The sequence below is a fragment of the Rattus norvegicus genome, chromosome X (assembly GCF_021556685.1).
Source record: "Rattus norvegicus strain SHRSP/BbbUtx chromosome X, alternate assembly SHRSP_T2T, whole genome shotgun sequence".
NCBI classification, from domain to species: Eukaryota; Metazoa; Chordata; class Mammalia; order Rodentia; family Muridae; genus Rattus; species Rattus norvegicus.
In genome coordinates, this window is record NC_141554.1 from 53,272,217 (window position 1) to 53,299,170 (window position 26,954).

Consider the following 26,954-nt stretch of genomic DNA (forward strand, 5'->3'; position numbering starts at 1 on the left):
GGGGAAGTGTTACTTTTCTCCTCCTTCCACCCCCTCATTCCTGATGTGAATTGGCTGGCAAGAGGGCAAAACGTCTCTGAGTGTGGAACTTATCTTTTCTCCAAAGGCCACAGCCTAGGAAGCCACAACTAGATGAGATCTAGAAAAAATGGTCAATCCCCGCTCCCTAAGAAAGAAAAGGCCACGTGATCTGGAGACAGCGGGAGGGAGCTACCCCAGAGCAATCCTGGTTGGGCTGGCCACAGAGGAGAATTGCTGCGCGCAGTGACCACGGGATTAGTGGCGAGACCGGCGGGAGCCAGAGCTCCAGGAGCCAGAGCCTTCCGCCGCCCGTGTGCAGACCCTCGGTCTCTCTGGTAAGGCGCCGCCTCCCGCAGCCTGGGGCGGGGCTGGGGCGGAGCCAGACTGGCCGCGCCAGGGAGGAGCGGGCGCGGGCAGATCGCTTGCTGAAGATTCTCTGTGCTTTTGCTGTCGCTGCAGCAGCGGACGACCTCCTTAGGGCTAGACGTCCCAGCTAGGCGAGTCCGTTGGGCGCTCGGTGTGCTAAACAGAGCCCCGAGGTAGGAGTTCTCGGTGCGTGTGCCGCCGCTTTTCTGTTCGGGAAGTCCGGTTCTGGGCTCTTCGGACCCTCCTGGCGTCCTCGCCTGAGTCGTGGAGGGCGGCAGCGGCGCCCGGGCATGGCTTCGGCTGGCAGCGGCATGGAAGAGGTGCGCGTGTCGGTGCTGACCCCGCTCAAGCTGGTCGGGCTGGTGTGCATCTTCTTGGCGCTGTGTCTGGATCTGGGAGCTGTTCTGAGCCCGGCCTGGGTCACCGCGGACCACCAGTACTACCTGTCCCTGTGGGAGTCCTGCAGGAAGCCCGCCAACCTGGATAGCTGGCATTGCGAGTCCACGCTCGGCAGCGGTGAGCCCCCACCCCCAACCCCGCGCCGCGCCCCTTGCTCCCGCGTGGCCATCCAGGGCTCCTCTGTTGCCACCGCCTCGCTGGGAGCCACCTCCCCCACTTTCCTCTCCTTCCCTCCCTTCCTCCTTGCCCTATCTTCTTGGCCCTTCTCTAACCCTTGGGCCCCCGGACCCTCTCGCATATGCCCCTCTCCAGAAGGGGTCCGGGTAGGCAAGACTCCAGAGACCTCCTAAGCCCTCTGCTCCTCCCTTGATGGTCTCTCCCGCTTTGGAGTAACACGTATGCTATTTTGGGCAATTGTTATCATTGAAGGCGAGAACCATGTGGCGTGTAAAAGACGCAGTGCCTTCCACACCCCTGTTAAAAAAGAAATGGGTAAAACGCTCCAAATCTGTATGGGTTCTCCGTTCCAATCTTCTAAGAGCAATTTGCCCAAGTTTTCCTCTAGGCCCACATTTCTCCCTGTTTTCACTTTACTTGGCTTTTCCCGAGTGAGTTTGTGTGTGTGTGTGTGTGTGTGTGTGTGTGTGTGTGTGTGTGTGTGTGTCCCCTTTAAATTTTGGGGAGGGATACGGAGAGTCAGGAGAGACTGATGAATTTCCTTTCCTTTTTTGGCTACACCGTTGTTGCTTCTGAGTTGCCTTTCTTTCACTCCCACAGTAAGAAACTCCTCTTTCTTCCAGTCCGTTTCTCCGAGAGCTTGTTACTCACAGTTGCCTGGAAAGTTGTGCTTTATTCAGCCAGCAATGAAAATTGTAGGTGGATGGGAAACAGGGGAGAGTAGGCGGTAGCCATTGTGGCTACTAGCTCAAAAGGGACTTTGTGACTTTATTCCCTTCCTGACCCTCCAGTGTTTTGTTTTGTTTTGTTTTGTACCCCCCGCCCCCATTCCCAGAGTCCCATTTATTTTTCGTAGGAATTTGCCAACTTCCAATTTCTTGCTGAAAACTATTCCCACTCGAATTCTGTTTCTTCCGCTGCTGGTGTACAGATTAAGGAATGTAAAAGGAAGGCTCGGCTGGTGCTTTTTTTATGCTGGAGCGTGCGCGCTAACACACACACACACACACACACACACACACACACACACACACACACAAGCAAAGCTCACACTCACACACTAACCTGAGAAACTCATTAAATCCCTTCTTGACAGTTTCATGTCTTCTATGAGACATTTTTTAAGCTTTGCTGAAAACGTTTCAAGTTCTAATAAAGTTGAAATAGCACAAAGGCCATTAAAAAAATCCGACTTTTCTTTGTCTTACGTTTTTGTTATAGGAGAAATTAGTTCACTTGGTTAAATTCCTTCCAGAAATTTAATTTTGTGCTTACAAAGGCCTTTTCTTTGCTCTTACCTCAGAATACCTATTGAAGGCTTTCTTTGTTGATTGATTCATAGGGAAGGGGACTGGTTGGCAGCAGGAGGTCAACACTCCGGCCTTTTAATTCTTTCAGGATTAGTTGTTTACAACTAAAGATAAAATAAACCTACAAAATGCCTTTCTTCGGTAACCAGGGGATCCAAATAAACTTTGGAAAAAATATCTTTTCTTTTCCCTATCAATAGAAATGGAAATTTATGTAGTAATGCCAGCTTCAGCAGATCTCCTTAGCAACGTGAATCTTTTGCCCCCTTCACTCTGTCTCCTGAAATAATAGCCCACTGATTGCATAAAGACTTTTCAGATAGGTTGGAGAAACCAGCTTCAGCTCCCATTTGCTTTTTAGGCTATTATCCTTTTCTTTTGGCCTGGCATGTGGGGAATGGAGTGGAGGCAGCTCCAGTTTGTTTGCTAATTTTTCTTTAATTGCCTCCATACCCATTGATTTTAGCTACAAAGAAATTTGTAACTAGACCCCCCCCCCAAAAAAAAAAAAAAGAGTAAAAGAGTAAAAGAAAAAAAATGTCCAAAGATTACATCTGGACAAATAAGGACACATAAGCTTAATGCAAATATGGTGTCCCTAGGACTATGTAAAGGGAAAATCAAAGGCAGGCACACTTTCTGACTCCCTCCCCCCGCTCCAAGCCACCGCCCCTTATTCTGTCTCTGTGCACTTCAACCTGTGTTCCTTAAATCAGCTTTGGCTTCATTTGCTTGAAAAAAAAAATAGTTTTCTGTGCTCCCAAAAGATAACAAGGTGGGTTACAAGTAGAGGTGGTTTTGTTACAAGTTATGTGGAAGTTCTTGACTTTCTGTTGTAGCAAAAAGTTGAGAAGGGAAGGGTCACAAATACAGAAAATTGCTGTTCACATTTAGAAAATGTGCTCCTAAAGACGTTATATGAACTTGAGCCTCCTATCACCCAGGGTTTTGAGACAAAGAGGGACACTAGGATCAGCCCAGGAATCCTGTCCTTGCCTGTTCCAGTGGTGGACTGCTTATTTAGTCCGTTCACTGTGCATAGTAGCAGAGGGATAGAACAAAATGTCTTTCTGAATATTTTTAAAGATTGACTTCATTCTCTCTGGAAAATCAATTACTTTGGGAAAACCCACCAAGGACAGTTTTACAGAATATCCTTCTCCAGGATCTTCAGGGCTTAATTAAAAGCCTTTGTCTTAATTAGAATTAAAACTGCCTTGAAGAGGCAAGGTTTTGTTTTAAGAAGAAAAATTTCTGGAATGCTTTTCTTCTGAGGACAGCACTCTGTACTTAGACCCAGTTTCTACTGAAACTTTCCCCTGAGCCATTATTTTAAACTTACATTTGAATTTTGGTACCAAATATGCCTTGCTTGCTATTGATAACTGTTTTTGTGGTTTTAAGCTAGAGCAGAGCCATGCCTCTTGTGTCCTGTTATATTGAAGGTTGCGTCAGCACTTCTAGTATGAAGCAGTAATCTGGTTGTCAGTCAGCCAGAATGCTTTTCATTAGAGTCTCAATTCTCAATGTGGAGAATAGCACTGGCATTTATCTTTGCTTGTGTGTTTTCTAGGAAGACAAATGAGAAAAGAGTGAATTGGTTGTCACTGGTAGTAGGGTGGGGAAATTTTGGAATATACAGTACTCACAAGGCTGCCTGCTATAGAATTCTTTTCTAATGATAATTTTCCCCAGTACATTTGTACAGCTTTTTAATGTCTTCAGTCCTTTTCAAAGTTTTTATAATGTTTTAACCACCGCTTTCTGTTTTGTTTGATAACATTTCCCTTAGAATATAATAGGGTTGCATAGTCATAGCAGTTGCAAGAACACAAAGAGTGAAGGTTCACTAAACTCCACATTAAGAAGTTGTATAATTCCTAGGATGATTTTATGTTTTTGTTCAAAACAATTAATATGCAGCTACTTCTTATGAAGCAGATGGCTTTTTACTGTCTGCTTTTTGATTCAGCAAAATAAAAAAAAAAACATATAGGTGGCCCAATAAACAGGTTTAACTGAGAGTGGTTTGGGATTAAAAGGGTGTGTTCAATCAACAAAACACTTGATCAAATAGTACCCTTTTCAAGGAATATTAATAACATCATTGGTGCACTGCCCTAAGAATAAGCTGCCTTTGTAGCCTGAGTCATTGGTAGTTTTGAAATGACAGGATATTCTATGCTAAAACGTGTGAATATTATTATTTTCAGTTGACAGAAAACTCTATCAAGAGTGCTTACATGTAGCTCATGATTTTAACTTTAGTATAAGAATGCCCTTTAAAAGGAATTTATGACTAAAGCTATCTGAAATGTGATTTAAGATAAATGGAACTGCCTGAACACCTGCAATTCTTAGAAAATCTTAGGTTCAGTGATTCTAAGTTCAGATTCTTGGCATCTTGGCAAATTTTGAGACTATACCTTAATTTGGAAATGGAATTTCATCAGAAAACCTCACAATGTGATTTGGTCCAGGAAAGTTTAGGTACTCCTAGGGATGAGGTGACACTGATGAGTACCTTTACAGATAGTAAGCTGTGTACTCACTACAAGTATACCCTCATCTAGCTTCTTCTAAAAGAACATCACCAGGACAGATGCACTAGTGGGTGTAAAAGTACCAGTACTAGCTGGCATCTTAACTAAATAACCAAAGAAAATCCAGGATGAATTAAATCAAGATGTTTATGATGAATTGTTTTCCTTTAAGGTCTTCTTCAATTTCAAATACACTAAAAGATATTTTAATTTGTGGTGAAGTAGAATCCTTCTTTTGCTCAGATCCAAAGAAAGATTATAGTCTCCAGGGAGTCCTTTAGAGTCTATTGGCAACAAAAGTATTTTGAGAGGAGTGTGAAAACTGGCCTGTAGAGCTAATTCTGGCATTGCAAAACAATAAAAACAAACAAACAAACAAACAAAAAACCAACAAAACTTTCCTCAAGCAAAATAGCATTCCTGTTGAAAAGAAATGAACCTCAAGATTTTGTTCATTTTGTTTACTAATTATACCTTTTAGAGAGACCTAAGCTATAGACAGTATTTCTAGGTTCTATTAATGAAAATGCTTGTAGGTATTTCAAAATAAGTCTCCGCAATAAGCTTCTATATGAACTATGCTAAGTAATAGCATAATCTAATGGTAGAACAAAGTATTATTATGAAGAAAGACTACATGAGACCAGCTTCCTTCTAAGGCCAGAACTTGGCCACTCACCAGTCACGTCAGCATATAAAATGTACTTAACTTCTTCAGATGGTATGTCATGAAGTTTAGATACATGAAACACTGTTTTTTCTTTCATATTATATCTTTAGAAGAGCAAATTCAAAATGTTCTTTTTCAATGTAAGTAATTTTTCCTTTTCCATTGGATAATGAATTAATTGTTTTCATATCAGACTTAAATATTCATCTGAGTTACATAGCATTTAATAAAGCCTCTGGTAGATCATGGTCAGAGAACTTTTATTAAAGGCAGGATACGGCGCTTAATGACTGAAATGTTTCAGAGACTTTCATAAGTTAATCAGGCTCTCAGTTTGTGATAAAAACACTAACTCTACCAATGTTTAGTTGCATAAAATAGCCAGCCATACTATGGAACACTGAAGGTCAGGAATGAGCACATAGAGCATAATGAGTCTTAACTTGTCCCTGATCCTGATATCTGTGGTCACAGCTGAGCATGATTTTTGCAATCAGGGACTGGAATATTGATTCTGTAGGATCCTGTTCTATATCCTTTTGCTTAAGAATTTGGCACTTCGGTGGGAATGATTGAAAGGCTTGTCTTGCCTCCAGAGCACTTGCAGGCAGTCTTTTTAGCATGGGGATCTCTGGATAATTAGAGTGGTTACCTACTGAGTTTGAATTTTAATTGAGCAGTCCTCTCTGTGAACCAGCTGGGAAGTCTTCTAGCTCTCCCATTACATTCTATTGGTTACACCTAGCCATGTGGGTGGCTAGCTCAGATTTAAGTGGACAGTTGGACTCCACCTCTCACTGAAGCATACCATTTGATACAGTCTAGCTATACATCTCCAAAATCTGCATTGCCTCTGAAGAACAAAGCAAATTACTTTTGTAGCTTTTGGACTTGATTTTTCTAATCCATATGTAAATAATCCCTGGCCTGGATAAATACTACCCTTAGCCAATACATGGTTACAATGATTGGTCACTTATAAGAATTTAGAGTTTATTTTTGTAGGCTGAGATGAGCATAAGAACATAAATGCAAATATGGGTACACATAGGTACAACTGCCTTTGCTCTTTGAGTTCATAGAACCAAGGATCAGGCTCATTAGATATTGGTTTAAATATTTCATGTCAAGGGCACTGACAGATGAATCTGAAGTGTACTCTTCAGATTAATAGATCATCTCTCTTGAAAATTAGAGAAGGACACTTTTAATTCTTTTGCTGTCGGGTTGATATTGGATTGGAAGAAACTAGTGATTTTCTTTTCTCTTGGAATCTGTGCCACATAAACAACAAAGAACCCCACTTATAAAGTGCACACACACACACACACACACACACACACACACACACACACACACACACACGCAAGAATGAAAGACATTTGTGGTCTCCCAAAGAAGCAGGAAAACATGTGGACTGTTTTAGTTTGTCAGCATGATTATTAACTATTGTGAAATTTAAACTGATAATTTAAGGAATCATTTCAGTATAGTGACACAAACTTTGCATCTATATAGTTTCTTTAAACCGTATGCTTATTAGAAAAAAAGGATGTAGGAAAAATGGAAAATGAAATTTCGTCAATTCCATATTATTTATATAGAAATAGGCACCAAATCTAAAATTCAACTTTTTTTTTTTACAAAAGAACTTCTTGATGCCATGTCTAAGACTTCTAAAATCAATATCTACCAAAACATTGCCATAGTCTATTGGGAATGAAACTGGGAGATTATTCCTAGCAGCATCTCCATTTTCTTAGTGTCTCAGAAAGCACGGCCAAGTTAACCTCATTAATTCATTGAATAGGAAGGGGTAGATCCTGATCTGAACTTAGCCAGTATGTCTTCTGTGCTAGGTAGGGAGACCTAAGGGGATAATGAAACAAATGGTACAATTTAAGCTAATGAAATAAGTTTACAACTTGCTGAAAATGAAGCAATAGAAGTTCTTCCCTAGGGGAGTGAGAAAGAAAGAGCTGTCTGAGAATTTAGCTCACCTGTTTTATTTTGCAGTATTTACTACTGCATTATTTAGTGTGTGTGTGTGTGTGTGTGTGTGTGTGTGTGTGTGTGTGTGTGTGTGTGTATTTGAAGATCTTCCTTCATTTTGAATGTTATTAGCTGTCTGTCTTAAAAGTATTTTTAAAGCTTATAGTGACTAGAAGGCTAACCATTCCTGTTTCCATCTGTGGGTTTTCAGCTTCCAGCTTTTCTCAAATAAACCCAGGTATTTAAGTTGCAATTTTGTCTTTAATTTTCTGTGCTTGTTTTTCAAGAACGGGATTCTTTTTGTTGCTATGGCTGTATTGTAACTTGCTCTGTAGCCTCTTCTGGCTTAGAACACAAAGATCTGCCTGCTTCCCCAAGTCCTGGAATTAAAGACTTGTCCCTCCATAAGAGTCTTCTTCTCTCTTCCCTCTCCCTTCTCCTCCCCTCCTCCTCCTCTTCCTTTCTTCCTTCCCCCTCTCTCCTTCTCTTTCCTTCCCTCCCTTAATTCCTTCCTTTCTCTTTTTCTTTTATTTAATTTTTAAGAATTAAAAGGAAACAGCCTTCGGTTTATCAGACCTAATAAATCTAGGAACAAGTACTCCTTAGTAGTTACTATGGAGAAGAAGCAGTGCTTGTTAGCTAATCGCATCGTGGAATGCCAATGAAAGTTTCCTCATATAGCACATGAAGATATAGCAGTCATTTGGCATGATGTTGTCTTTCTTTCTGTGTAAGTGCTAAACCATGATTTAATATCAAGGCTCTTTGCTAAGCACTGTATATAACAGTTTTATTTGAGAGGAAACACCATATGTTACAGTACTCAGATTTTAAATTATATTTCCACTGAGATTTCTAATATACAACTATGTGAACTAGTTAAGAGGTCCCTTTGTTAAAGAAAAGAGATTTTTTTTCTTTTAAAACTAGCAAATAACAGCTTCAAGGGTTTAAATAAAAATTTCGTAATTGAACCCAAGGAATTCACCTGTTACTGAGAACATGTTTTTCCTTAAATATATTACCTCCATGTTTTTAGTTCCTAATGGTAGAAAAGATTTTACAATAATGAGTTATCTTTCTAAGTTGTCCCCCACATAATTTTAATTGAAATGTTTTGTTATAAGTATATCCTACAATTAAATAAGATTGGTCAGAAATATTTGTTTGGTAAGAGTGGGTGAAAGTACTCAAATTCATTTTGGTAAATTATGGAGAATATGGGGAAAATTTATGAGGAATGAAGTAAAAATCACTTTTATTATCTGACCTACTGAGTGACGTTCACTGAAGTTATGGATTTCATTTTAAATAATATAATTTCCTCCTGGGGGAATTAATGATAAAAATCCAGGTGGGTGCTAGACAAATTTTAGTGTGATTTTTCAAGTTTGTAAAAGTCTATATTTTAATTTCTAATGAGAATTGTAGATAATGGTAAATAATTTATTATTACATCAACATATTAATTTAATCCACTAATTTAAAGCATATATTATATAGAGAAATACTGTTCACTCAAATAATAGAACTTGAATTTTAAAATAAAAGTGCACTTCTCTTTATTTTATCTAATTTTGTGACAAAGGAACAATTTTAGATTTGGAAATTTATATAAGATAGAACTTAGCAAACAAAACAAACATGGATCATCGTAAGATTTTCCTCTCCTGGAAATCATTAATGAATTTTAAGTATGAATTCTCCTGTGGGAAGACAGTTCTTCACCTGGACAGTTGTAACATTGGCTATAGAATTTTCATAAAGTAGTGACAACTTCTGACTAGTCTCACGTGTTATATTGCTGAAAATAAGTCAGTATAATTCTGTAGACTACTAATGTATTTATAGACAATGGAGAGTCTGATGTTAGTAAACATACCTTGAAAGAAGACTCAAGTTTATTTCCTGATCTACATGTTAATATTTAACTTGTTAATATTTAACTTAATAGTATAATACAAGGGACTTCCTGATTTTTATCCTGTTACTGTGGAAGGAAATACTTAGTGTGTATGCATTTTTGTTTGTTTACTTTTGCTTTTGTTTCTGTTAGGGCAAGTACACAGTTGTCTCAAGTTGTTGCTTCCCTTAGTTCAGTTTCAAAGTCTCCAGTGTATGTATTCTTTTGTCATTTTACCCATATACCCTTAAGGGAATGTGACATGTAATATGGCAACCTTATTTCACTTTGTATATTATCTGGTCATCTGAGGCCTCACCCGTTTTATACACTAAGAACATTAAGAATTGCTTCAAGATTGATTATTACCTGTTCTCTCAAGTCTTAGGAAAAGAAGTTCAGATTTGCAATCAGCTGCTGTAATGTTAGAGAGCACTACAATGTTTAAATCAGTGCCATAGACCACTGATATTCTATAGAACTGCTTTTTCTATTTACTGCTCCACTACAGTATCACAACATAATTCACAGAAATGTCTTAAATGAATATAGAACCATAGCTCTCAGTTTTTTTTTAACTTGATCTTACTCAGTTCTATGGAAGAAAAACGAAGATCAATATAGAGATTAACTGATTATAAAAACTTAAAACACATGACTTTCTTTCTTGTAAGAAGTAGACCTGAAAATTACAAATGTTATATTTTTATTTGCCTTACAGACATTGACTGTAAGGTAGCAATTTTTCTTTTTGTGACATACAGACTTTAACTAAAATACCACGGAGGTAAAAATAAGTATTTTAGTATTTTGGTCATGTTTTAGTGTATTCCTCTAAAATTGCTCAGATTTTGCACGCATTTGTGCTAAATCCAATTTTTAGACATTGGTTGAAAAATAAATATTATAAACCCCAGACTGTACTTTAATGGCCTAAGTATACATAAATTCTTTTTACTATTGTTTTTAATAATCCATATCAGACTGTAGTTCAGAAAGAGCAAAGAGAAATGTTAACTATTTATCCATAACTTTAAGATCCCCTCTTGGCCTTGTCCTTTCGATTCGAGGCTTGTATTGGTACACAAAGCAGAAGCTCTGTTTTTAGCTCTAAAGGCCCAGACTCTTTAAAAGCATACTGGATCTTCTTGATTATAGTAGTCCTTCATAACCATTGTTTATACTGGTGAATTGAGTATTATCTGGCCAGGAATGTGAAGTTTAAGTCCTAGGCAACCAACCAGGCTGAATGAATGAATTCTTCCCAGTGGACATTCTGACAATACTTAAAAACTTGGCACTCTCCACCAGGAATATAGTCTTGGTATCCCAGTTCAAAGCCATGGCTTCAGGCCAGGACACTGACAGTCATGGTCCATTTCTACGCTCTCTTGGAAAATTAAACAGCTTTTCTGTTTGAGCTGTAACTCTGGTTGCAGACCAAAGGGAAGGGCAGCAATATCACAGCAATGATGGTATTGTCTTTCCTTGTTGACTTTAAGTCTAGAGAGGTGTTCTGCATTAGCCATAAAGCTAGCACTAAAAATTAATACAGGCGATCTAGTAGAAAACCCAGACTGCTTTTGTTCATTTGCTTTTAATATATTTCCTGGTCTCCAAGATGTTCCTTTCCTAGTTTCTACTTTCTGCTAGTCACATATTTTTCCTGTGTCTACTACTGCATTTTGGCATTTTTTCTATATGAAAGGAAATACCATTGCTTGAGAAAATTTAACCTTATGTGAAATTAGGAATTTTTATTCTGTTCTTTTTTCTTTTCTTTTCAGATTTGTATGAGTATCACTTGGTAATAACAATTTATTGTTATGTGACTTCACTTGTTTGATTATGCTTTGCATAGGAGAAAAATGAAATTGACCACAGTCATATAACAGTCTAGAAAACCAGCCAATCAGCCTACCCTTTTTTTCTTTTTGCTTTAATGTTTTTACATTTATTTGTTGTGTGTGTGTGTCTGTGTCTCCGTGTGCACATTTTTGTAGTCATTGTGCTTGTGGAGTAGCTGTATTTTTCAATCCGATGTGTTTCAGGGATTGAACTCAGGTCCTCAGGCCTGGCAGCACGTGCCTTTCCTTGCTGAGCCATCTAGTTGGCCCACCATTCATTTCTGTAATGTGTTTTTATTTGAATTTGTTAATTTTCTTGTTATGTGTGGCCCCTTTCGCACCATGTCATAGTTAAGCACGTACAATAGAGACCATCACCCACAAGGCTGAAAATATTCATTTGTTTTTTTTTCTTCAGAAAATTTGCTGAATGTTTTTCTCAGTCTGTCTTTACAAAATGCAAATAAATATGTGATTTGGGTCTTTGAAGCTATTAAAAAGCTAGATGATCCTGCTCGAGACTATTTGTTGTGTGATTTTGAGTTAAAGTTAAAAAACAATACAAACTGTGCCATTTAACACATGTTTTAGGTACATGGAAGATCTTAGCAGGAAAAGAAATCTATCGTAAGTTTGTATTGATACTTTTAAGGAGGTGGCTTTTTAGATTTATCTCTACTCAAAGAAAGCTAAGATTTCTCTTAAAGTGATAATCATTTGATAACAGTAGTAATCCAACGAAAATTATTCATGGTGTAGCTCCTTAAATGCCAGGGGTTTCATGATTTGTGAATCCATCCATGAATTTTACTCTTTTCTTTGTTTCCTATTTATTGCTTTGATGTAATTATACTGATTTTTTTTTAATTCAGAAGTTTCAATTTACAAGTTTCCATTATCTCAAATAATTTACAATGCCCAAACGTTTCCAAAGTAATTTAGAAGCTTCCAAGTACAAGGATTACTCTTTCAGCTTTTAAATTTAAAGCTACATGCTGTTAGGGAATAAAAATGCCATAATATAGCTATCCTTTTAACTTCTAGTTGAAAGCCAGATACACTTTTGTTTGAAGTTATGGCTTTGTTACAAATAGATGCATTAAAATAGTCTCTACTTTCCTGTGATTGATGCTTATATTTTGAGATCTGTGGATCTGTTTTATGTATTTCTTTTCTGATGGCTCTTCAGGTTCTAGTTGAAAGCCAGTGAAACATCTAGAGCTTTTTGGAGGCAAAGATGTGGAACAGGGTGTTCAAGAATAAATAGAAAAAGAATGACTTTAGTGTTTCTCTGCTAAACCTTTCTCATACTTCAGCACTTGAGACACTTTGTAGGATAATTTCAGGGGAAAGCATCAAAGTGTTATGGGTTATGGACTTTGAGTAGAACTGCATTTAAGTTTAACAGTTGATTAGAATCTATTTGCATTTCCTGTGCATACATTAAATTGAGAAGAGGCATCCTGGGATTTTCATTCAAATTACTATGCTGTAAAGTGTCAGTCCCTATAATATCCTTTATATTATGGTTCCTGATCTATATGTACTTTATAAATTCTTCTTTCGTTTCATTGACTGAAAAATGCATCATTTTTCTGTTATACCATGGCTACATTTTTATAAGAAACGATAAACTGTCATCAGTGAGTTTTTTTTTTTCATTCAATCAGACATGCTAAGTGGTCAGTATAGCTTTACCTGTTCTTGATTGAAAAAAGGAGCTAAGAAATCATTTACAGTTTGTGTGACTTTCTGAAATTCCCTACTTCAGAAACCATTTTGGTGATGGTGACTACAGACACGTGAAATGAAATAAACCAACAACAATCTTTCCTGATGGGAGTTGACTGAGAAATTGTTTTAGCAGTGAGGGAATGGAAATTAAACACTGGAGGTTTTATGAGGTGAAGAAAGGTTTTCCAAAAGGAATGAAATTTACAAAAAATACTGATTTGTTGAAGCATATAATAATAAGATGACTTTCAGAAACACAAAATAGTTCATATCACAAAAAAAGACACAAAATAGTTATATCATTTATGAACTGAATAAACTAAATTAGTCATGGCACTGGATCTTGTCACTAGCTTATGTAGTAAGAAAGTTATTGACTGAGACAAGGCAAAAGGGCAGTTTCATGGTGATGTAAATATCTAAAATCTATATATGAATGGTAGTTATATATACTTCATCCTTATCCTTATTTTCTATATTTAAAATTTGTTAATTCCATACTTAAATAAAATTTTTAATCTTAATATTGAAAAAAGTAGGTTATGGAGACGGACATTCAACATAACATTTGAAGATCCCATGTAAGAATTGTAGCAAAACTCTGCCCTACAGACTGTGCTGAGCTTAGCGAAGGAACCATTTCTTAACAAGGATATTAATATTAATTTTTGTCACAAAACATTTCAAACCCCAAGGGATGCTTAGCATGCAGACAAATCACATCCAGAGGTGCTTCAGGGTGAAAGGTGCTGGCAGAGTTGTGTTGATTCTTTGGATGCTTATTGCTTAAAAATCATGCTTTTCTTTTCTTCCTTTTAGATTGGCAGATCGCTACTCTGGCTTTACTCCTGGGCGGCGCTGCCATCATACTCATTGCATTCCTGGTGGGTTTGATTTCAATCTGTGTGGGATCTCGAAGGCGCTTCTACCGACCTGTTGCTGTCATGCTTTTTGCAGCAGGTAAATATATTCATTATGTTCAAACTAGCATTAAAGATTCATGAGCCATTCTACCATTCTCCTTCCTTATGCATCAGCATGTATTTGCTCCTAACATAAAAACTGAAAGGCATTTGTTATATTTTACGGTAATTTGGCTGAAGGTTTATCCGAGTTTTCATCATGTTAAGCGTTTCATAGAACAGTATCAATTTCTAAACTTCTAACAAATGCTTGAATAAATAAACTTCTTGGGCTGCAAATATAGCCCAGTGATAGAATGCTTACATAGCATGACTTGAGTCTCTAGGACAGGGCATGGAGTCTAGGTTCAATTCTAGGATTGCAAAAACAAAAACACCAAATCTCCCCCAAAAAATAAAATTAAAAAAAAAAAAAACTTCACATGGCTTCTGGGCTATTGTAGTATATGTATTTATCAAGTCTTTTATTTTTTTTAAGCATCATGTCTCCCGAATCTTAACCCCTTAACCTCCTTTGTGATCTTAGGGCAATAGCTAGCAGTATTTTTTTTCTTTCATTCCGTCATGAAACAAGAAAAGAATTTTTTTCCTAAATATATACTCTTAAAGGCATATGTGTTTTGGAAAATAAGCACTATTTTATGGGAAAAAATCATGACAGTTAATGTGAACCATCGAAGAAGTTAATTGTATGAGGGCAGCTGGATGTCTATTAATTTAACAGTCATTATTCTGTGAAGCATATTTTAAATAGAAATATCAAACAATGTAAACAAAAGACCAGCAGCTGTGTTTAAAAGGGGGAGGGCCTTGTGGACTGTTAAAAGCCCAGTTCATTATCTGATGTGAGTTGCAATTTTCATTTATAAGAATATCCTTGAATATATTATTCATTTTGACTCTTAACTAAAATATTCTTGTGGTATCTTCAATTTTCCCTGTCAGTCATATCTGATTTGAAGTCTGCAAAATAAGCCTCTGTGACTGTCAATAATGAAGACACTGACAGAACCATCTAGGCTGTTAGATGGAGTTTTAAAGACTGTTTAAAATTGGAATAGATCAAATTTCTCAGGATTTAAAGGATAGGATAAGCTAAAACTACACGACTCAAAGTGTTCTACTGCCCCCTGCAGCTTGTGTTCGTTTTATAACAAAGAAGACTGATCAAAATGCAGACATCAGGAAAAGGAAGATCCAAAGGGCTAAACAGCAATTTAGAAATATGTCTAATTTATTTACTTAAATAACGTGCTTAAAATCAAGTAGTGACTGGGAGACCTGGGACTAGAGGAAAGGACAGTGAATCTTAAACAAATGGTTCATTCATTACTGACTTCCTTTTGTATCCATTCAACTATTTCTGGGATGTATATTATGGACTAAATACTTCCTTAGGACAGCTCTAAAACTGGTGGAAGTATAACTGAAGAACTTCTCTTAACAGACTACAAAAGCATGACTACGTAGCATATTGTGAAATGTTTGTTTTACTACAGTATTTTCATTGCCACATGTAATGAGAGCCTCAATTGGGAATGATACAGTAACAAACAAAAAAAACGCCCTGGAGATATACCAGCTAGCTTATTTCTTGGTTCATTGATTTACCATTGGGTCTTTTCCTGTTTTAGAAGGAAACAATGTAGGTATTTTACTTAGGTGTAAGCTTGTCTTTGAGGACTTAAGAACAGAACAATGAGATAATAAGTTGAATTTTTTTTTTTTTGGTAAACTGTACCCCATAACATTATGTTATGTGGGTTTAAAAGTGAAATTGTTATCAGCCAGTTTTAGAATAGTAGACGTTAGTTTCATTTTATAGGAAGGGATACAGATACTCTAGTTCTTTTTTTAAATATTCAAAGTTACTGTGAAAACCGAATTACTAGTGAAAACTGTAAAGATGTCCATTGCTGGCACCATGTAGATATTTGTATAAAATTATCTAGGAGTTTGTTTCCCCTTTCATCCTTAAAATATACATTTTGCCAAGTATAGACACATTTGTGAAAACAAGTCTTGGTTTTAACAAAATATGATAGAATTTAACAACATAAAGTTAAAGGGTTTGGGAAGAATAAAGAGTTTGATTTAGCTTAAGCTATTACATATTAGTAAATGCTAAAGTAATGAGAGGAAACCCTATATGAAGATGCATATAGTGTCACTCTGTGCACCAAGGCTTAAAATGGACATTATATCGACTGCTACACTTTAAAAATGTACATATCCTCAGATTTAACTGTGTTCTCTTTCTTTTGCACTGATTATAGAAAACCTATTTTGAAATAACCATTAGTTTAATGTTAGCTTTTCATATAAGCAACATTAAACATTCTTGTTATTTGTAAATTGCACGAAAAGCCAATAAATCATTACATTTAATTGTTTTTCTTTTTGGAAAGCATGTTCATTGCACATAGTAATTATTAATCTGGATGTAAGATTGAAAAACTTGGAAAATCTTTATAATTGAAACTAAATGTACTGAAGTAATTGGCTTACCTCACTTGTAATTCATTTCAGTCATTTTTTAAGTGCATAACTGAGAGCATTTTGTTTTTATTTATATTGGCATTTGTGAATATTGTAATTACTTCTTTTAACAAAATGTTTTCTTCAAATATCAGCAAACACTGTACAACCATGCAGTATTTGTCACTATTCATGTAGAAAATGAGATCTATCAAAAGAAATGTTTCTTTTATTTCTGCTGAGATGAACAGTACCTGTTTTCAAAACAGGCATACCACTTCCACTTGGAAAACATTCCACCCAGACACAGCCTTCTGTGCTGGTTGGTACTCATGGATACTCAAGAAATAGTTTTGAATGACTAATAAAAGACAACTACGTTTAGTGTATAGTCTTGTGAGGGACAATCATGTGATATAAAGTCTTTTTTTTCTCATTGAGGCTCAGAAAGAAACACGTTTCACCTGACCTTAAAAGAGTTGGCTTTAGTTTGTTTGTTTTGAAATGTTTTAAAAATAGCTAAACAGATTTTGAAGATTTTTTATCATCTTTCTTCCCAGAAGTCTTATCTTAATGATGGGCTTGAAATTAACTTGAGCAGCTGCCAGCTCGTTTAAACCATTACTTCAGTTTCCAAAATTTTCTTATCCTTCATAGAAGTCTAGATTTATATCCAGGTATTATCTCTAATAATATTGTTGATAGTAATAATTAACTTAGCAACTGCCATGTGCCACACTTAAGCATATTCTATTTCCGATACAACAGCTTTTATTGTCAAAGAACTAGGTTTGTAAAGGTTAATTAAGCTTCTCCCATCCCCAGTTATCCAACTACTATGTTGGAAAGCCAGGGTTCTTTTTCTTTTTCCATTAATTTGTTTATTCTGTTTACATTCTTATTACAGCCCCCCTTTCTTCACACATCTCCTTATTCCCCTTCTTCCTCTGTGTATTACCCCCATCCTGTCACATCAAGTCTCTGCAGTGTTAGGCACAGTCTCTCCCACAGAGACCAGAAAAGGCAGCCCAATTGGGGAATAGATTTCACAGACAGGCAACAGCTTTTGGGATAGCTCACGCTCCAGTTGTTTAGGACTCACATGAAGGTCAACCTGTACATCTGCTATAAATATGTGGTGGGCCTGGGTCCAACCTGTATATGGAGAGCCAGGGTTTCTATTCAGGATATCTATGTTACACGAAAGACAAAGATTCCTGAATCATCTTATAGGGTACCTGTCACATCTAATAGAAAAGAAAAAAAAGTAGAGAAGAATCAGCATTGCATTTAGTTTTCATACCAAATTTTTCCTCTTCCAGCTGCCCTACTAACTCCTTTTTACTTTCTAAATTCTTAACTGTAGCCTTTCTTTTATTTTCCCCAATAGAGTGTATCCTGAAAATGCAGTTGTTCTATTTCACAGAAACAATGCTCCTTTAGGAAGTCAGAAGCTTGAAATGTCATAAAGACCGCAGACTGAAGTACTAAGTGACTGACCTGACTGAACTATAGCCTACAATAGAAGCTTCTCACTCTTTTTGGATAGCTGACAGTGATTGATGTGTTGACTCTGATACCCACCATTCAATTTCCCTCACTAATGACTTAGTGAAATCAAAAAGATTGTTTCCTTCTTGGTTCTTCATTGTCTGTTTTTCTTTACTCCACTGATAATTAGAATGAGTGTTTTCTTTTGTCCTTCATGGATTTTGAGTACAAATTATAGAAAATATTTAATGTTTTGTAATTTAGATTTTCGATTATTGCACTAATTCATTACATTACTAAAGATGCTCCCTTTTTGTCATATCTGGAAGAAGCCTCCTGTACGTGATTATATGGAGTGATGGTTCTTTCCTCCGTGATCTTGCAACTAATTTTTCATTTCTCAGTTTTCTCTGGTCCCTGATTAGAAGCTTGTGTTTTCTATTCCTTGTCATCATCTGAAAATAGGCAGTTATTTTTAATCTCTATTTGGCTGAAAATTCATCTACCTTAGACTGCAAACTAAAAGGATGTTCTACTCACAGGTGTTTCAGGTTATTTTCCACCTACCAATATCCTATTATACTTTCCTAATGTATTATACACTGATTAATTTCATACTGGTACTATTTTCCAAGTATTAAATTTAATTAACAAATAGCCTAACATTCCTTTTGTAGGAAAAATGTTTTTATTATCCAAATTACAATTTCCTTTATATTCTACATTTAGGAACCCAGCTGGAAGGCCTGCCCCATGTTTGTTTGCAACATGAGTATTGCCTTAGTTGAGGCTACAGTTGTTTCTCAAATGACACATTTCACTGCCTAAATGTGGTCTTCTGATTTATTTTTAATTAGTAATATCTAACTTAATTATTATTAATTTTTTCTTTTCCTAGAATCAAGATGACATTCTTTTCTTAGTTTCTTTACCATTCTAACCTTTATTTTCCACCTGTTTCTCTTCACCTTTACTCCCACTGTCCACAATGACACATGGACACATATTGACCAAGAGGCTATGTCCTTTGTTCCTTTTAGCTGTTCTTGTGTACAAGAATAAGGATTCCAATTCTGAAATAGGAATGCAATTTTTTTTCTCCTGCAGACTTGGTTCCTACAGAAGCAATCCCTAAGGCAATGGACTCAGGGGCAAGTAGTCCTATGGTAGATGTAAAAGAAGGACTGCAGTTAGAAACCTAGAAAGTAAAAACAGCTTCAAAGCACAGCCAGAAGAGAGAGGATTTTCAAACCAGAAGCAGCTAGATTTTATTCCTTATTAAAACAAGTTTAGAAACTGGTACAAAGCACACACTTCAAGAGTTCTCTTATTAGAAGGAATGGAATTCTAGGATATTTACACATCAGTTTTTATGAGGAACTGGTAGAGGATGTTTGTTGTGCTTAATGAACTTGAGCATTAACTTTACACATATCATTTCACAGGCGAGCAAAATAACTTGAGTGACTAGAGGCAAAGAAATGAAAGTGTTAGCAACTGGAAATCTATTTAATATATGATAGAGTGCTGAGGATAAAAGTTTCTGGATGGGGCATTAGCAGGATCTGTAACAGAAACAAATACCTCAACCAGACCACAGGAAGTACCCAAGAAATGTTTCTTAAAATGTTAAAAATGTTGAATGTTTGGAATGTTTTAATTGACAAACACCTGATTAAAACTAGAACCGAGATAATGGGTTTTGTGTCTGTAATTGCAGCACTTGGAAGGCAGAGGTATGAGAATCAGAAGTTCAAGATCATCCTCTGCTGAGGCCGGAGGATTGATATAACTTCAAGACCAATTTGGTGTACACATTCAGTTCACTTTATCTTAAATCCAAGAAAGCAGATAAAACAAAACTAAAATGCACACAGAGATTAGTTGCTTTAAGTTCCTCTCATATTTCTAGGCATGCAATTTCATAATCATAATTTTTATTGCATCTTCTAAAAGAAAGTAAATTTCAGCATTTAAAATTCAAAAATGCTCTGTAACTTTCCCAATGCTGTATCTAATGAAGGGCACAGAATACCAAAGACAATGTCCGTTGTTTTATATTATATTTCATTGATTGGTGGTAAGATACAAATACAGCATGATGTCATTGTTTTGTGCTGCAAACATTGGTCCCTCATCCCCCGTACAAATAATTCTGACAGCCAGGAGGCATTTTTCTTTTTCTGTATATTTTATAAAAATGGAGAAAAAATTGTTTGCTATTACAGGTTCATATTTTTCTTCAGCTTTTCTATTGCATGTGTTTTTCTCTGTGGGTCCAGAGAGAATATCACAATTCAGAAGGCTCATTCATTTCAGGGTAATCTTTCATCTTGTTACAACACAAGCAACCTGCTCTGCTGACTTTCCCATTGAGGCCTTAATGGGATTGTATTTCCACTTGCCTTCTACCAGGAAATTATGTCATTACATCTTACCATAGGGTCTCAGAGTTTGCTAAATGAAATACATTGAAATGAAGCTTTAATGCAGCTTAGGTGAGCCCTTACCTCAGGGACTGGCTGCTTGCTTTTTGAATCATTCAAATTGGTTATTACTTCTCTGCTCAAATTTCTCTAGCAGCTACCTGTAGCTTAGGCTGGAGTCCAAAACCATAACTCTGGTCTTCAGGTTAAAACCTAACCAGGAACTGATGCCTGATGGGTGTGTTTTGTATTTTGTGTTTGGTTTGGTTTATTTGGTTCTTTTTTTTTTTTTTTAACCTACCGTGTTATCTGAATTAAACCCACAGTATTGGCATTTTCTTTATTTGAGAGGCATACTTCTCCATCTGGAATTTAACTCTGCCTGTTCCCTGAACACCCTTCCTGCTATGTTAATCTGCATCGCCATTCAGAATTCATGTATATGCTCCTATCACCTCCCCAGAAAAAAAAGAACATTTCCTTTATGAATCTAAAAAGCAGTTCTCAACTCTTTCTGGTTGTTTTTGGATTTTAGCTTAGTATTATGTGCTGTGCTGTTATACTCAGAGTAGACTGAGTGGTGGTTTGTTTGTTTGTTTGTTTGTTTGTTTGTTGATGCAGTATGGCCTCTAGTATTTTCCTGCCTCAGCCTCCTCAGTTTCTGGATGGGATCATATGCACAGTGGCCAACTTAGTTTATACTCATTTACTGTTGAACTGTCCATAAATGAGAATAGTAGCTTTGATTCCCTTGTTATCAATAAGGTCTTAAACTGTATAACTCAGAAAAAGGCAAGTATTCATTGAATGGATCAAATTATTAGATATATTAATATGTGTGTGTGTGTAACTCACATCCCTATTTTAATCATATCCTGGCTACTTTTGCTTTGATTCAGTAATAAGAATAATAAGACAAGCCCTTAAAATGGGGGAAAACATGCCCAGTATCTAATGTTTTGTTTGTTTTTGTCTTTTTGTAATTGATTCATTAGCTTTATGATGTTTAAAACATGAGCATTCCCTTTCCTTCACCAAAGCAAAGAGCCAACCATTGTTTTTTAATTAATGTATATTATATCACTTAATGGTTAGAAACAGAGGTTATATAATTGTGCTGTAGGCAGAAGCTTAACTGATCTAAAACTTTATACCTAAAAGAAGGTGTGGTTTCTATTTTTGGTGACAAGAGATTCTCCTTTTTCCTGTTTATCTACTCTCGGTAGTAACTCAGAAGAGTGGCAGGCACATGTAAGCCCAGTAGAATTGTGCTACCAGGCAACTTCATTTGGAATTCTATTAGGATCCAGACGGAGTCATTGCTCTCTCTTCATTCTTACAGAAAGTACTGATTGTGAGGAACCATGCTCTTTATCATAACCATCAAACTCCATCAGTTTTATGCCAAAGGCAGGTGATTGCACTGTAGTCTTGCTAGGAGAATTAATCATATAGGTAATGTGATCCTTAACACATGCTGACAACAAGTAAGGGGAAAAAAATCTGAAATCCTTTCCTTTCTAAGTTTAAGAAACGTGTGTGTGTGTGTGTGTGTGTGTGTGTGTGTGTGTGTGTGTGTAATGTACATGCACACTGGACCAAAGTTTGTTGCATTTAATTGTTTATATTTTTGTCCTTGAACTCCTGGAATTTTATAATCTTTTAATAAGAACTAAGCAATAACCACTTTAAACAAAAATTGTCTTTCTTATATCAAGGCTATCTTTAATTTTTTTCAAAATTAAAACAATTTAATTTTACAGAAAACAAATACTTTAGGCTTTAGAAATATTGGGTTTCTTTTGTAAATATAGTTTTGCCAATGTAATGTTGACAATGTATAACTGAATGAGCATGGCTGAGTAATTTTCAGCCCCTTTTATGTATATTTTTACCTATATTTTAAATAGAAAAAAGAATCACCTTTCTTGAGTGTTAAAACTAATATAGTAGGGGTTGGGGATTTAGCTCAGTGGTAGAGTGCTTGCCTAGCAAGCACAAGGCCCTGGGTTCGGTCCCCAGCTCTGGAAAAAAAAAAAAAGAAAAGAAAAAAAACTAATATAGTAGGCAAATATGGAAAATTTAGCCTATACTTTCTAATTAAATCAATTTAAATGAAATAGAAATTATAAAACAGGTGATTCAATGGGAAGCTACAAATTTTAAATAGGTGATTTCATCTTCTGTGTAATACAGTATAGTAACTCCCATAGAAAATTACCCACAGGATGTATTAGAAGGTTAAAAAAAGCCTTCCCTTCTCGATTAATGGGTTTGTTTTATTTTATTAAATATGACTCATCATAGTTCCCCTTCATTCCTGAGTTAGAACTAAGAACTGAGAGCTAACTAGGAACTAAGATTTAAGTTTTGTTTCTGCTATAGTAGTCTTGACCTAGCCTTTTTGTTTTTTCCGATTCATAGTCCTCATTTCTTCACTAATTTTTTTGAGTGCCTGTGGGAAATATATATGCAAATATGTGTAAGGTCTAATAAAAGAATATAATTAGTTGTGACAAAGATGACTTTTGAGTCTCTTTTAAAGATGAATGGTGTGGACTCTTTAAGAGGGACAAAGTGAAAGTAGTTTCTAATTAGAGTAATAAAAAAAGATATCAAGATTAGTCTTTCTAGAATATTGGGCTGAATCAGCTGATTGTGAACATCTTACGTAAGATGTTGCCCATATTTATCACTAAAAATGTTGAATTCTTCAGTTCCTTAAATTTGAAAATATATAATGAGGGTTTAAGTCTACATTGAGGCCACTATTGTTAACTCTATATATTTTTTATGTAATAGTTTAATGTAAATAGTGCTGTCATTAGTGATAATTGTACAAGTGCTTGCAAAACAAGAATCATTTCTTTATTCATGAATTATTGTTTTTCTAATTTCATTAATTGCTAATAGCAACTTACCATTTATTAACAGGACAATGATTACAGTATTACGATAGTGCTTAAGTAAAAAAAAAAAAACTGTTAGTATTTTAAAGGATAAAATTTAGAATTAGAAGTGCTTTAATTTTTTGACTTATATATATTTATTTTATTAAAAATTAGCTCACAGATTTATATTTGTATATGTATGCTGTTTTATTTGCTGTAAATAACATCATAATTTTGTTTGCTTTTTTTTTCCCAGTTGTTTTGCAGGTCTGCAGCCTGGTCCTTTATCCAATCAAGTTTATTGAAACTGTGAGCTTGAAAATTTACCACGAGTTCAATTGGGGTTATGGCCTGGCCTGGGGGGCAACTATATTTTCATTTGGGGGTGCCATTCTTTATTGCCTGAACCCTAAGAATTATGAAGACTACTACTGAAGTCTGAAAACACACACACACACACACACACACACACACGCACACGCACATGCACACATGTGCACGTGCACGCGCACACACACACACACAGCACACACACACACACACACACACAGCACACACACACACAGCACACACGCAGCACACAAAAAAGAGAAAACATCCATCCAACAAAAGATTTATGTTGACATCATTTCTAATTCTATTTTCTAAAACACTTGTGGAGCCTCAAGCAGTTTGCTCAGTTGATTTAATAGCCTTTGCCTTTTGTCTGCCAACATCATAACCAGCTTTTATATCCATTTTAGGGACCTGCACAAATTAAGAGCACTGATTAGATATAGGCATATGCTTCAAACTTCCAATATGCTCATGCTATTTTTCTTGACATGTGAAGGGTCTGTATGACAGCAACCATTGTTGGAATGAGAATTGCCAGTCTCTTATTGCCTTCAGGGGAACAGCTGGCCTAAGTGACATGTAAAATTCCTTTGCTCTTACAACATTTCTACTGGTGGAGCCCTTATCACCTGTTTATACCACACAGTGACTATCTTGGTTATTGGTGACTTGCTTCAGTGAGTTTTTGGAAAGCAAAACTGTCCTTTGGACATCTAATGAGAATCATAGATATAGCCATTTAATTCTACCTTAAGGTTATTCTTTTTAATAGCAAGTTATTGTTTGCCAATTGTCATCTCCTGGGAAGAAAATCAAGGTTTGGAGACATGTGTTTTTCATTATGCAGTTACAGGGTGTCTGCTTTCCCCTGGGGCAATCAGAAAGACATGCCCATGAGTTGCTTTTGTACCCTTTAAAGCCCTTTACACAGTTTTGCAGCAAACAATTGTCCATATGTAACAAGCTTTTTCTTCACACCATTGGCCATTCTATACTGGTAATAAGTTGTTCATTAATAGTCTACATACATGTATCTATCATTCATATAATCAATACTTGCTCTAGTGAAGCAATTTGAACACTAACCTTGTATGCATTAACAGACTTAGATTGGTATTCACAGTTATTTACCATACAAAAATTCATATACCTTAAAGCTTTTGCTCTGTGTTCTCTACTGATTCATTGGAAAGTGTTAATAGAATTGCCTAAGAAAAAAATTGAAATGCTGTTAATCTGAAATTAATGATTCTTTTATAAGCATTGTAGTTCAAAAGAGAGTAGAATTAGGATGATCATTTTGTGTAACATTCATTAAAATATAAGGCTGCTATTTTTGCAAGTATTTTAAATGTCTTCATTTTAAAATAAAGGAATAGTGATAGATTTATATTAATGTCTAAATGTCTCAGTAGACAAGTAGTGTTCCGCTTTCACCTGGTCCTCTGAATTGAAGTGATGGGCTAACTGATTCGTGCACACAAGTATGATGAATTTATGATAGGGAAATCATTCACTGACTGTTCCAAGGGAAGAAAGTATCAACAATAAGGTATAAGTTTGCAATGAATCTCTACTGCAAACTTGTGTTAATTCTCTTTATTATACAAATCTGGATAGTTTAACTATAAACCTATTTTTATATAAAATATACAATTCTGAAAGGAAACTTATAAATGATTATTTTTGTTAACTAAGACATTAAAGCAAGTTTACTCTTGTTTGACCCTCTTGAAGACAGAAACATTGGGGAAGAAATCTTTAAAATATATCTATTTACTAATATATTATACAATCCATTAAGAGAAGGACTGTGTCAATAGTATTTAATAATTTGCTTTACCTCCCACAGCAGACTTCTGCTTTCAGCTTATCTTAAGAATGGTTGCCAAAAACAACTGCCTTTCCCTGACCCTAAAATATTGTATTCAAATGTCAAAATCAATTGTGATTTTTTTATGGAATCGAAGTAAATATGAATACCTAATTCATTCTTATTTTAGTAGTGATAGACAAACATTATTAAATGCATATTAGAGATCAACCTTTATGAAAATGTGTGATTCTATCAAGAATCATAAGGAACTGAATAGAAAAATTACAGAAAGTTATTAATATTATATAATATTTTGAAGCAGCTTTCTTAAAATCATAAACACTGGGGCAGAATCTTATAAAGTTCATTGCATATTGTGAGAACAGAATGAGGAATGTGGTATTTGGATAGGGATTTCAGCTGCAGACCACAGCCTCTTGTGAGATGATCTCTTTATTCTTGAATAATGGAAGATCAAAGTTTTTGTGCTGGCATCAGTGAGGTGTGTTGGAGGATACAGTGTGCAATTAGACCAAGATCTTATCAGGAGTATTATTGAGGTTTTATTTTCTGTCTGCCTGATAAGCCAAACAGTGATAGGCTCTGTTACAGGTTGAAGCAAATATATTTGTAATCTACTGAAAAGTAGATTACTTCTGTAATTTTCTCCCTTCCCAGTTAACAAGCCCTAATCTACATTTTTACCATCACTAATATTTGGAACTTTTTCATTTCTAAGAAAGCTTAGTACAGCGAGAAAATCACTGTTTCTCATCCAAAGTAGTATTGTGTCTATCCGAATGAATACAAGTGATAATTTCAGCTATAGTGGCGTCATGTCTTTGTAGCTTTAGGTTGGATTGGTGTTTTCTTAAGCAGAGTTGTTAGTCATGAACCCATCCATGATTTATCTTAAAGAGATAATATACACACAGAGAAACCATAACAGTACTCAGCAGGGCTAGCTATTAAGATTTCTTGCACAAGTATTTAGCTTTTTGTAAGGTCAACATGTAAATTTTAAAAACAAATATAGAGAGACTTATGTGTTTGAAATATAAATGATATATATGGATTCGCATGTACCTGTATATTATTAAACATGCAGTGAATTGACTGATAAGTGATTGTCTAATTGTATGGCTAGCAATGTAATTTATTCAGACTGTATTTTTGTACAGAGCAGCACACACTAACCTATGCCTCTGTGTCCTCCTTAATGCCTAAAACTGTGCCTAGAAATTTCATCTGTCTTAAAGAAAATAAAATATACTCCATGCTGTTTTATGATTTTAGTTTCTCTCCTGCTATTCTGTATTTATTATTTTAAAATATCTGACATGTTTACTACTTAAATATGAGTTTGTTGTATCCTGGTTCCTTTTTTCCCTCTTAGCAGTCATCTGGGGAAACCTGTGTGTCACTCCAGTGATGCTTGAGTGTGCAGTCCCATGATCTGTTCTTCATTTCATGATTTTTGTAGTTAACCTAAAGTTATCTATGTGGAAAAAAAATAAAAAAATAAAAGTGGTTTCACTGATAATGCTCTCATTTTGTGTCTTTTTTGTGTAAGCTGATTAGAGCAATTTTCTAAATTGCATAACATCAGTTCATTTTCTATTTTAAAATCT

General features: G+C 35.8%; 1 protein-coding gene across 1 annotated transcript; it reads left to right on the forward strand.

Moving 5' to 3' along the window:
• The first annotated feature begins 447 nt into the window (after positions 1-447).
• On the forward strand, positions 448-26,954 carry Tmem47 (transmembrane protein 47). Its single transcript, NM_001109317.1, is given in 3 exon segments — positions 448-903; positions 13,782-13,922; positions 23,428-26,954. Coding segments are annotated over 3 exon segments (546 nt in total). The 5' UTR covers positions 448-677; the 3' UTR covers positions 23,607-26,954.